This window comes from Aquila chrysaetos, chromosome 3 (assembly GCF_900496995.4).
Source record: "Aquila chrysaetos chrysaetos chromosome 3, bAquChr1.4, whole genome shotgun sequence".
NCBI lineage: Eukaryota > Metazoa > Chordata > Aves > Accipitriformes > Accipitridae > Aquila > Aquila chrysaetos.
The window spans coordinates 63573386-63585477 of record NC_044006.1 but is presented as its reverse complement, the minus strand read 5'-3'; the positions used below and the strand labels follow the sequence as shown (position 1 = coordinate 63585477).

Genomic DNA, 12092 nt, shown 5'->3' with positions numbered 1-12092 from the left:
ATATCAATTGTTTCTCTTATGAATCCATTTCAAGAGTCTCTTTCAGGGTATTTTATTCAAGATATTAGGCAATATCTAATGCAGTAGACAAAGAATATCTTAGGAGCTAAATTGCCGTTTCTCCTACCCCAATCTGTTTCAGAGAGGAAACCAAAATTACACAGGGCACCCTCTACACAGGTAGTTTCGCTTCAGCTGTGTAGTTAATATCCATTCTGTGTCAAATCTGCAAAGGATTTCGTGAAATACCAGCAATTTTCTTGCCAAGATTCAGGCTCTGACTTTAAAATTTTATATTTTAAACTTTTTTCCCCCACTAGTTTCAATCTACTAATTTATGTGAAACAGAAAATGAAGATAGAAGATTTTAAAAAGAAATGAAATAATCTTGGCTTGTAAATAAACATATTTATAGCTCACAGGCATACAGTGCATGTAAATACCCCAGGCAGAACTTCAGGGCTAAGTGGTTTGTTTCCACCATATGAAGATTTTCTTTCTGCTGCTGCTATACGCAGAATGGAAATCTTTATCATGTACCACACCATTCAGCTTCCTACATATACACCATAGAAAGATACACAAAGGGATGGGAATTTCTTGTTATATGGTGTCTGAATTAATACACACACCTGTTGGCAATTTTTAAGAGAAATATTGCTATATGTTCTGTTTACCATAGCAACATAAACAAAAAGATGGAAGTAAAAATAGTTATCAAGGACATCTCCCAGAAGAACTGAATGTTTTTTATCATTCTGAATTTTTATATACACAGTTACTGGATTGTCTGTCATCTGTGCAAAGTACATTTACACATAATGCAGGCAAGGTCATTTAATCTTATCTATTTCTAATTAGTGCTGAACTATAAGAACCACAGACTTTTGGGGGGCCTTGTGTCTACCAACTTCCTAGGTGAACTTGAAACTTCTTGGTTAAACACAGAGCTTAATCTGGAAAAAAACCCAGCACGTTTATTTTAATATTAAATAATGACCTTTTTTAATGACTGGAAAAATACTAAGGGACTTGTTCCTTTAGTAATCTCCCTATTAACTGCTTCTTTATCAACACAAAGGAGTTCTATCAGTCTGAGTAAGCATTTCTCCCAGCTTCTCCCTATGGCAGTGGGCTGTCAGATAGGTGTGTCACCTCAACTGGTGGATCTCCTGTCACCTGAACTGATCGGATCTCCCTGAAAACCCAGTGCCCTGGATCGCCCCCGTGATCTCCCCTCTGTAATTCTGTGGCAGCTTTGATCTGTGCCAGTCCTGGAGGATCCATGCTGCCACTCTGCAGAGCTACCCTCCGTGGGCAGAAATGCCGCCCTGCAGGGAAAGAAACTGGGCAGCCATTGCTTTATAGCAAGGAAAGAGAGGAGGGACCTTTATCCTGAAAATATGCTGCCCTTTGCTGCTGATAGTGGTCAGTGCAACAGGAGCCATGGGGGTACATTCTCTGTGAAATGAAAAAATGGTGTTTGCATAAAGTGAGAAATCTTTGCAGCCCTGGTTTTAAATTAATGCCTCTTTGAGAAGAGAGCTGTGTAATTTCATGTATCTTAAAGCCCAATTTTACATGCTGAGTACTGTTTAACAACGCTGAATGCAATAACTATCATTGCCACTTAAATGTATTGTGGAAGACATGAACATACATTTATTTGTATAATGCAGCCTTGGTTGTTGTTGTGGCCTTGACCGCATCCTGATTTAAAAGGTCAGTGCTTGTCATACATCTCATTGCAAACAAGGCCAGGGTTCTTATCAATCTGTACTGTGAAGACCAAGCTGTTGCCAGGTTTGTTGGATGATTTCAGGTCGTTATAATTGTACTTCTTAGCCTTGCGTTGATATCAGTGTTAAAATTCCTGTGTTATGTGTATTCCTTATACATGTTTTTTTGTTGCTGTTGAAAGATGTGAAAATAGTTCAACTGTTTTTTTTTTAATTACCTCCATTTTGTGCTGATATAAATGGGGTATGCATGTATATAGATGTATGTTGGTGTATATATTTTATATAAATATATATATATATATAAAAGTATACTTTGGGGATTGAGACAAAATTACCAATTAGCTTTTGAAGACTAAGGTTACTTATGATATAAATATTTTTGGTTTAGACACTATAATTGAAAGAATATTGAAAAGATAAGTCACTGTATGGAGATTTGCATTTTTCTGAACAAGTTAAGGATCCAAAAAGGAATATGTTAAGTCTTTATATCATCACAACCATATATCAAGGGCATTCACTATGGTTTCACTGAGGTTTTTAATGAAAAAATTTGAAAGAAAGGCCTTTTCATTAATAAGATGGTTGAATGTACCTGTCTCTGTGTATATATGTTATGTTATGGAATATGTGATTACATACAGAGGGAGTATTTTTATGTCTCATTGCCATATCTTTGGATGCTTGAAATCAGATAGCAGATTCGATTATATCAACAGCTTATTGTAGATGTGAACAACATGCAGACAGGACTCTAAATAAGTATCCTTTTCAGATTAGTTAAGTATTGCAAATCCACTTAGTTTAACAGGGCATGCAGGTATTCATACCTTCAGAAAATCAGATAATGGATGTTAGATGTTTGCCTTTAGACTCATCAAATTATAAATGCTGTCCATTAGATGAAATTCTTTGTGAACTGCGGAGAATCCAGACCTGACTCCTCAGATCCAATCATTCTGGGCATGCGCTACAGCAGGCAGACAGGCGTGATAGCCCCTGCCTCTATTTAACCATTGGTTCCTGTATGCATTAAAAAAAAAATCTCTGAAGTTACATTTTGATCTTAGTCCATTCGTAGTCCATTAGGGCTTTCAAAGCCTCTGTTGCTTTATTAAAGGCTTTTGTGGTAACTTCAGCTCTCTGCACGTGTGTGTGTATGTACTTGGATTTACACTTTCTAGATGATGCATTTTAGTGTCTTGTATAAACCAAAATTGAGCAGCAGCTCAATTCTAGCTCCACCTGTTTGGTAATTTAACCATTCCTTCTAGCTCCACCTGTTTGGTAATTTAACCATTCCTGTTCTGAAAAATCCTTTAATCTGTTATATTTACAGTGAACTGAAAAAAGCAAAACTGTGTTTTCAAATAAAGAGAAGCAATTCTGATGTCATGTCTTATCTGTGATAACTACTTTCTCACATATGACATAACGTAGCTGCAAGCTTTCCAACATTGTTAAAGTGGAACTCATGAAATGAGGAGATTGGCTCTAAAATCTTAGTTTAAATTTTTTTATTCCTTATGGAGAAGTTGAGATGGGAACTTCTGAGTTTCCCTCTGGTTCTCTGTAAGCTGCTTATAACCACACTGGAGAGAATTCACAAATAAATCTTGTGATTTTCAGATAATCACTTGCTTCCATAAGCTGAGCCCTTCAATAAAATACCAAATGTCAGAAGACTCTCAATAAAGTCAAGAAAGTTAGAAATGTTGACATATGCAATAACTGAAACGCTGCTCTGTATGTGTTGCCCTTATTTAATATAGTAGGAAATCTCCATGGGACTTGTTGGTTTGGACATACATATGTACAGCTTATTCATCTCTAAGAAAATTTCCCACAAGGCTGACACACGATCCTGTTTTCTCAACTTGTTGCTTCATCATACCATTCCTAAAGCATTTTTCATTAGAAATACTGTTTTACCAAGGTTTTTACAGAGTAAATCTATTCTGAAGTAGACATCAATGTTGCGTTAAGGATTCTCTTAAATAAGTTCTCCGTTACTCATAGTCTATGCTTTCACATTCTGATTCTTTTGCACAGTAATCTTCTCATAATGGGAAAGGCAGTTGTTCACCAAATTGTACCTGTTGAATTCTGAGCCAAGACTGATCTCTTTCTGTCTGAAGTGTGTTGTTATTGAAAATGAAGTTTCTAAAAGTTGTACACCTGTTTCAGATTTGTTGTGTTTCTGGCTACATGCAGGTACTTGACTATATAGTAAGACAAAGGAGAAGTTTACATCACAAATGACAACTTTCTAGTTTCTAAAACTTGTCTTCAGTGTAGGAAACTTTTGAAAAGCCTTTTATCTTGCAGATATTTGTGAGCCATTATAATACCTTTCTGCGGCAGAAATTATAATGGCAAAAAACAAGAGATGTTTTTTTTGAGGGAAGGCACAGATAAAAAGGCACAAAGTGCTTTAACAAAAGCAAGTCTGAGACAAGCTGTTTCAGTCCCAGGCTCAGACAAGTGGTTGTGCTCCCTAACCTACCAGTGATTAGACTTACGTGTTTTGAATAGAACTGGTAATTTTAAGGAGATAGATAAAATAATGCTTTGTTTCTTTGTTAGGTGAAACCTTATTATTAAAACAACAAGAAAAGCCCATAACATTCTTTGACTTTTGTGGCACCCTATTTTGCAGCTGGAAATCACAAAATCTGAAGAAACTAGTAACATAAAATGAAAAGTGGTATCTCTACAAAAGTAATGTTTTTCATAATCCAAAGTTGGAATCCAGCCATTCTCCCACATCTTCACCAGTAATGCTCTGTATTCCCAGAAGGGCCATCCATTTTCACCAGCCCTCAGTATTGGCCTCAAAGTTTCAAATTGTCACCTTGTTAAGATGTTATCTAAAATCCTTCTCAGAGATACAGGATTCCCCATTGTCCATAAAAGACTTGCTAAATTTATCTACTTGATCATATCGAACCAGAAGATGTTTCCCTGTCTCTCAGAAAAGCAAGTGGTGCATGTCTGGACCAACAGCAAAATAGGATGGGTCTAATAAGGAAGAGCATCACTTGAGTGTACTGGTGAGGTTCGAAAGAGCTGCTGTGCTCCCTCCTCCCTCAGATCCTCAGTGGGGTGTAAAACTTAGCATTACCATGGTTAGGCTAACTTACAGTGTCTGAAGATCTGTTCCACTGACTTAATTTAAATTTCAGTGTTACTATAAAAGCATAACCCATTCTGGACCAATATTTTCCTGATGCATCTCAGAAATGGTAGGTCAGAAACAGAATCTGTAGCACAGGCCACTGTTACAGATCAGAAAATAACCTAATTATTATGAAGGAGCTACTTGAACTGCGTGTTGAAACAAATATGACTGTAGGTGTACAGTAGCAATTTAAATGATAGCTCTTTTGTGGGTATTTTTCTGCTTTGTTTAAGACAGTTTCATTTTCATTTTGTAGCCAAGCACCAAGACGTACTCACAGAGTGGCAGACACTCAGTATCAGTAGAGGTTCAAATGCAGCGGCAACGGCAAGAAGAAAGAGAGAGTTTCCAACAAGCTCAGCGGCAGTACAGCTCATTACCCAGGTATGGTAACTGTCTGAAGCTATTCAGTGTATATGAGCCTGGAGCTAATTTCATTTGTGGAAGGAAAATGTTGTACTTAGTGCAGACACTTTTGTTTAGCATTGATATAAGGTGGAATGTATTCAGTGTGGAAGAGGCATGAAATTTCTTAAGTGAGAGCATGTGGTAGCTGTTTATTTTAGGAGAATTACTTCAGAGCTGGTTTCAGTGGGATTTGATGACACTCAGCACCCAACAGAATTGAGACATTAAAACAAAGCTATTCTTTGTGGGACACCATCCAGTTTAATTTTCTGCAATTACAAAAGTCTCCTGAGCATGACATGGGTTGTCCCCTTTTGACATGTCAGATGATGTTTTTTCTGTTGCCTAATTCCTTACTGGGTAGAAATTCTATCTTTGTGATGCTAATACAGAGGAAAAATTAAAAGGACAAAAATAATCTCAAAACCTCAAACAAAAGAATATGGAACTGAGAAACTCCATCCAAAAAATCAAGGGCCTTCAAGTTTCCAGTATATACATTTCTTCTAAGTTACTGGGTCATTACCAATGGAATGCTGAAAATTAATACACTTTTTGTCTAAACAAAACTGTATTTTTAAAAAATCTTAGAAGTTTTAAAATGAGCTGTTTGGGCAAAATCTCTTTTACTTGATATTTAGCTTTAAGAATTATTAAAAGTTTACCCAAGTTGTACTGTAATTTAACTATCATAGTTAAGCATTATGCAAATAGTCTTTGCCTTTTCAAATATCAGTGGGAATGGTTGAATGGAGAGTCCTTCACAATGGAGGTTGGTGTCAAATTCCCTTCCAACAAGGTCATATTGTTTTTTGTGCCCCATGTGGAAATGGTTTGGAAAAAAATTTTTTGTGACAACATGTGTTTTACCAAGTGTATCATAACTCTTCTTTTGGAGACAAATTGAAGCTTCATAATCAAAGTTATCTAATCATGAACTTTTATCCTACCAACATCTTTGAAAATAAAACATATCTCTCAGATTTCGCATGCTATAACAGCTTTCAGTGTAGAATTTTTCTGTTAAGTTTAGAAGGTGGAAAAGGAAAATGAAAAGTTACTGTGTTTTCTTAGATTGTTAGTTTGTTATTTTGAAATCTTTATATTCCTTTTACTTCTTATCTCTACCTTCCTTCTGCGGTGATGACACCTATTAATGCCATCTTGTTTTTCCTGAGAAATTCTCTTTCAGTTTTGCTAGCCCCAGTAACACACCGATTGAGTGGAAGAGCACAGATGCTAGTGTCGCTTTTAAGTTGGGGGTTTATTTTTAGTTTTAAAACTATGATTCTTAAAACTCGCTTCCTCTCTTCTGCTCAATCACTGGCAGCATTTAAAAGTTGGAAGTCAGTTGCAATGCAGTTCCAGTGGCAGAAATGAGTAACTGTAAGGAGATAATTAATCTACAAGAAATTTGGAAAATAATGCTTTGGGTCATAGAAATGCTTGTTTTGAAAATAGTGACTGAGAACTTCACTCAATGTGGTTTTCAACATGAGAAATGACTAGCAAGCTAGCAATGCATGTTACTGAGTAATTAACGATAATTTCATGCACTCTGGGTATTTGAGCTGTGCTAAGAGCAGACCAAATTTTAGGACCTTGGGCTAAAGTTGAGTGCTGTAAATACCACAATACTCCTATAACAAGCTGGGGCATCCAGTTCTCTAACTTTACAAACTGTTCGTAACTCTGTGATTGATCTTTAAAGAAATCTTACTGTTACTCTGAAACTCAGATCCCAAGCTTAATGTTACAACCGTGGCTTTGTAATGATTAAAGTGTGTGCACTGGCTTCATTCTTGAGCTTTGTTGCTTTTCTTGAGCTTTGTTGCTTTTCATCTTGTATAGTCTCTAGGAGCCTCCTTTTTTTCCCTTTGTACATTCAAATCATTAGTACTGAAGGCAAATAAACTCTTGAGTCAATTTTAAAGGATCTTCCCAGAAAGACAAGGAAAGTGGGCCAACTAATTTTGAACAAGTACCAAAAAACAGTCAGTAAATTAAATCAGTTCAACTAGTCATCCTTTTGTCCCATGTGAAACTGTAAAAGCAATGTTTAACTCCAAGTTAATTTTCTAGCACTTAAAATTTATCTTGCTCTAGATCAGAAACCGGACAGTTTCGTAGCCTACAGAGGTTCGTTCAATTTGCTCTTGTTCCAGGAACTGATAAAACATGGCTCATGAAACATTGTTTCTTTGTTATAGTTGGATATGTGAATACCAGGAATAGCTATAAAAATTTGCATAAGAATTCACATTATGTTGTAATTTATGTTGTAATAATTTACATTCATCCTGAATAACAATTTTCATCCAGAGCTCTCAAAATCTATTATGAAATAAGGTGGATATGGTCATTTTCAAATTGTACATGTGGAAGAAAGATTGCAAAAACATTAGGAGACCTTTTACTTTTACTAACGGTAGAAAAATTTTCTGGGTTTGCTGTTTCTCCACTGCATATGCATTGGATGAGGCCACATCGAGTCATGTGTGTTGACATGAAAAACCATGCCATATATAAACAACTAAATTATTTTCTTAATGATTAATGTCACAATATATTTTTACTGCTTGATTCTCATACACTAATTTTAATCTCAAAGTGGGTATCTCTTTTGCTGCAGCACAAAATTGTTTTACTTTATCATCACCAATCTTATTTTAAATTCATAAAAGCATCTAGCAGCTTGATAGTAAATTAAAGCTATTTCAAAACCATAATCTGTCTTCAAAATAATGTGATGATTTATTGTGAAAAGATATAAGAATTTGTAATTCCTAGATGTATTTGATTTAATTACCTATGCCCTGGAGCCAAAAAACGAGCAAAAAGGTTATCTCTGCCTTTTCTTTTATGAAAGCTATAGCAAACTGAGAAACAGTCCTGATAGCACAAAATTCCTTAGTTATGGAAGTGGGAGGAAGAAACTCTCATCTGTGTAACTACCTATCAATAATGAGCTTTATCTTCTGACTTGTGCACTGTTAGAGCAAGTGTTTTAAAGATCTGCCTGTTGCATTTTTAATCAAGTGTGAGTCTAGATTCAAATCTTTCATGAGTGACTTTACAACTGCTGGCTGTTATCTGGTGTCTTAGGAAGCACAGCAATGTGCATGGTCTTTCCTAGTCTGCAACAGAACTGTAGTAGCACTTTTGTCTTGAGAACATGATGGTAGTTGTAGCACTGGATGGGTTTTCACAGCATATTCCTCATGGAGAGGCCTAGAAATATAGTTCAACTCTGTAGAGAATGTTCTCCCAGCTAAAGAGGCAAGATGCCTCTTCGGGGCAGAAGAGAACGTGACTTCTGGAGAATGCTATAGTTGGGGGAAACCTGATGGCATTGCAGAAGCACCCTTCTTTCCAGGGACTCTTTTCAATAATAGTAGAAGGGGAACCAGAATATTTATCTTAAAAGCCTCTTCCATTTTTCTTTCCAGGCAAAGCAGAAAAAATGCCAGTTCTGTATCTCAAGACTCCTGGGAGCAGAGCTATTCCCCTGGAGAAGGGTTCCAGACTGCGAAGGAAAATCCCAGATATTCCAGCTACCAGGGATCAAGGAATGGCTATATGGGGGGACACGGCTTCAATGCCAGGGTAATGCTAGAAACACAAGAACTGCTCCGTCAAGAGCAGAGGCGGAAAGAACAACAACTGAAAAAAAAAACTTCTTCTGAAGGGCCTAGCAACTATGACTCTTATAAGAAAATTCAGGACCCTAATTATACCCCTCCTAAAGGTCCTTTCAGGCAAGATGTACCGCCTTCACCATCACAGGTAGCGAGGCTGAACAGATTGCAAACACCAGAAAAGGGAAGACCATTTTATTCTTGAGGTGAAGAAAATGAAGATCAACCTATCATGCAATAAGGAACATTTTCATATAAAGACTTATATTTTGAAAACTTTTTAAACTGATGGTACTAAGGAATATATCCGTTGTCTGTTTCAGTGCCTTTAAAATTACGGGCAAAGCGTCGGTGGGCCTTATGTCTTTGCCGTTCTGTCTCAAGTGTTGAATTCATGGAAGGATGTTCCACCATTGGACAATCATAGCGGAAGCAAGCAACGCCGCCCCTGCATACCGAGTCCCGTAGCCCAGTCCAGTAGTTGTCAATGGCTTATTACTAGGATTTGTTGTAATGTGTTTTACTTTGCAGTGACTTATTACACCAACATGCAGCTTTGTGGCATAAAATTAATGAATTTGAGGTTGAAGGAAGCATTAACATGTCCTTTTTTATTTCTCTCGGGTCAGGAGGAGGGTTACATATCACTCTTGAGTGAATAAGGCTTAGCTCTGCTCTGGATCGCAGTCGCAGTTCTAAGATGTTTTATGGTGGAGTCATTACCAGTCTTCGTTGATCAATATTTAAGTGTCTGTATGCTGAAAAACTATCCTTCTCCTATTATGCACATACGCACTCTTTTTGTCTCACTCTCTCCCCACTCGGAGCTTATTAAAAAAGCCTTTATCCTGACTCATGAGGAAAACAATATTAAGCTTTCGCTTATCCTGAGAATCCTGTTACAGTTGCCTTATAATCTTAATACACAGTCCATTACAAATGAAATAACTGGAGAGAGACTATTTATAGTCACAGCCAAGCCCTTGATAAGTATATTTTACTTCTTTATTAAAGATGGGAAATTATGAACAAACATACAACTGAGTTCTGCTTTGCTTTACTTCTAAATGAATTTGGTCATATGACACTTGTGCCTAGGAAGAGAACTAGGGAGGGTATCATCCCATGGTCATCTGATACACAGTTGTCTTTGGGCAAATTTTGGAGGTAGCTTAAAGCAAGAGCAGAAGAAATCAAAGTTTTTCTTTGGATCAAAAAACTGAAAAGAAAACAATTTCTTCTTTTTACAGTTTGTGAAGCTTTGTGGAGAATTGCCTTGTGCTTCCGTATACTGTATTGTTGCATCGTGATGCTACATTAAAAATAAACCTTTAAGTATATGAATGAGATATAAGTGGAGACAAACTGTTACACATCATCCTGAAAACATGTCAGTATCCAAAAATAACTAAAGCAAAAAAGATTGCTCTTGCAGTGAGTAATATTTGAATGTGCATATGGGATACAAGAATTTCTTTTGCAGCAGCTGTTTTTATGTTTGTCGGTCTGAACTTCATCTATTGTAAAAAATATATCTGGGTTGCTGAAGTGCCTGCAAATCCTGATGTGAAAAGGCTTGAGAATGGATCTCAGCATATTGTGTACAAAAAGGAAAGAGAGAAAGCAAGAAAGAAAATCATGTATTGCGTGATTTAAAAAAACGCCTATTTTTTTTTACTGGCACATTTTATTTTTGCGCCAACTTGTTTCTAGAATATATGTGAAATATCAGCACACATATCGTGTCTTTTATGCCTGTTTGTTAACGGTTTTTGTTGTTAATAATGTACTCCATGTTTAAAAGTTGTTATTAGTGTAAGCACAGTGACATTGGATGACAATAGCTCTTTTACGCAGAATTTACAAACCTGTGTAAAACGGCTTTCCGTGTACAGATGAAATTTAGAATAAAAGGCTGTTTCCATCCTCGTCTTGGTATTACCTGTAGACCCTTGTGAGAACTGCTGCAGACATTGAGTTAAAAAAATATTTAACAGATGTTATTTTATCGTATTCCTAATGGTTTGCGTGTGTCTTTCTGTGAGCACTTATAAACATCAGCAAAAAAAAAAAAAAAAAAAAAAAAAAAAAAAGATTTACAGCCCAGCTGAACACCTGAAGACTATTCTCAGAGGGAAAAAAACCGCTCACTTTAACGTCTTGTGTTATTTTAGGCCATACCTGTGACATTGAAAAGGTGCATTCTTAAGACTAACCTCTGTGGCAAAAATCTTTCGTGCTGTAGCGGGGAGTCCTCTCCCTGAGGAGAGCACTGTCAGAAGGCACCCGCTGTGCTCTGGCCAAATCCGGGCACGTGTGAGGAAGCCCCCTCTGCACCAAGTGTCTGTTTTGGGCTCTGATGGGAGCCCTTCACAGGAATGTTGACATGGTGAAAAACGGGAGAAGGCAGATTTATGAATAAAGCAATATTTACAGTGCCAGTGATACTGTTTCCCCTGTTAGTATTGGAGCTGCATCTGGTTTTCTCCCTCTTCGCCTTATTCCTCCTTTTGTTGGACACTGCAGGAATGTCAATCATAATTCTGTATATGCACGACATCAGGCTGTTGCCATGGCAATAATAGTGTCAAATTATTCACTGTGACTTTAGCGTGGGATCTCAAGGGGAAGAGTAGCAGGAGCTACAAGGTGGACAGGCAGCTTTTGGTGCCCAAATAAAGTAAAGGCACAATTTTGCAAAAGACCTAAATTGTAGTGGCTTGCCGTTGCGAGTGGGGAAATAATTGCATTTGCAGTTTTGCAGGCCTTGATGTCTCATCTCCTGACTGCATTCCCAGATTACATAGTTTGATGTTTCTATGGAATTATTTGGACAGGCAAATAATTGTAAGCACTAAAAAGTGTATCCACAGGAATGGAAAACAGGTTGAAGTCCTTTTCTAAATAAGGTCTTTGATAAACTGTTGTAGGAAAAATGGCATATGTTTGGAAAAGTATGAAGTACAGGATGTTTTACGTGTGAGGATGGCATATGTTAAAGTTTACCCTTCTATGAAACTCCTCTTCAAGGTGTTAACAATTTGCCATAATTAGATGTGTTCATGAAAGAAGGCAGATGTTCTCTTTGGGCTGTGTCTGTGTTATGTTAGTAAAGAATAAGGT

At 37.0% G+C, this 12092-nt stretch overlaps 1 protein-coding gene across 16 annotated transcripts in view; it reads left to right on the top strand.

Moving 5' to 3' along the window:
• The window catches only part of PARD3 (par-3 family cell polarity regulator), a 461106-nt gene extending 450213 nt beyond the window's left edge, over nt 1–10893 (top strand). For all 16 annotated transcript variants that reach the window (XM_041122444.1, XM_030008342.2, XM_030008341.2 and 13 more), the window contains 2 exons: nt 5180–5307; nt 8781–10893. In XM_041122444.1, coding sequence (XP_040978378.1) covers nt 5180–5307; nt 8781–9174 — 522 coding nt within the window. In that variant the 3' untranslated portion in view covers nt 9175–10893. The remainder of the gene's footprint in view (nt 1–5179; nt 5308–8780) is intronic.
• The last annotated feature ends 1199 nt before the right edge of the window (nt 10894–12092 follow it).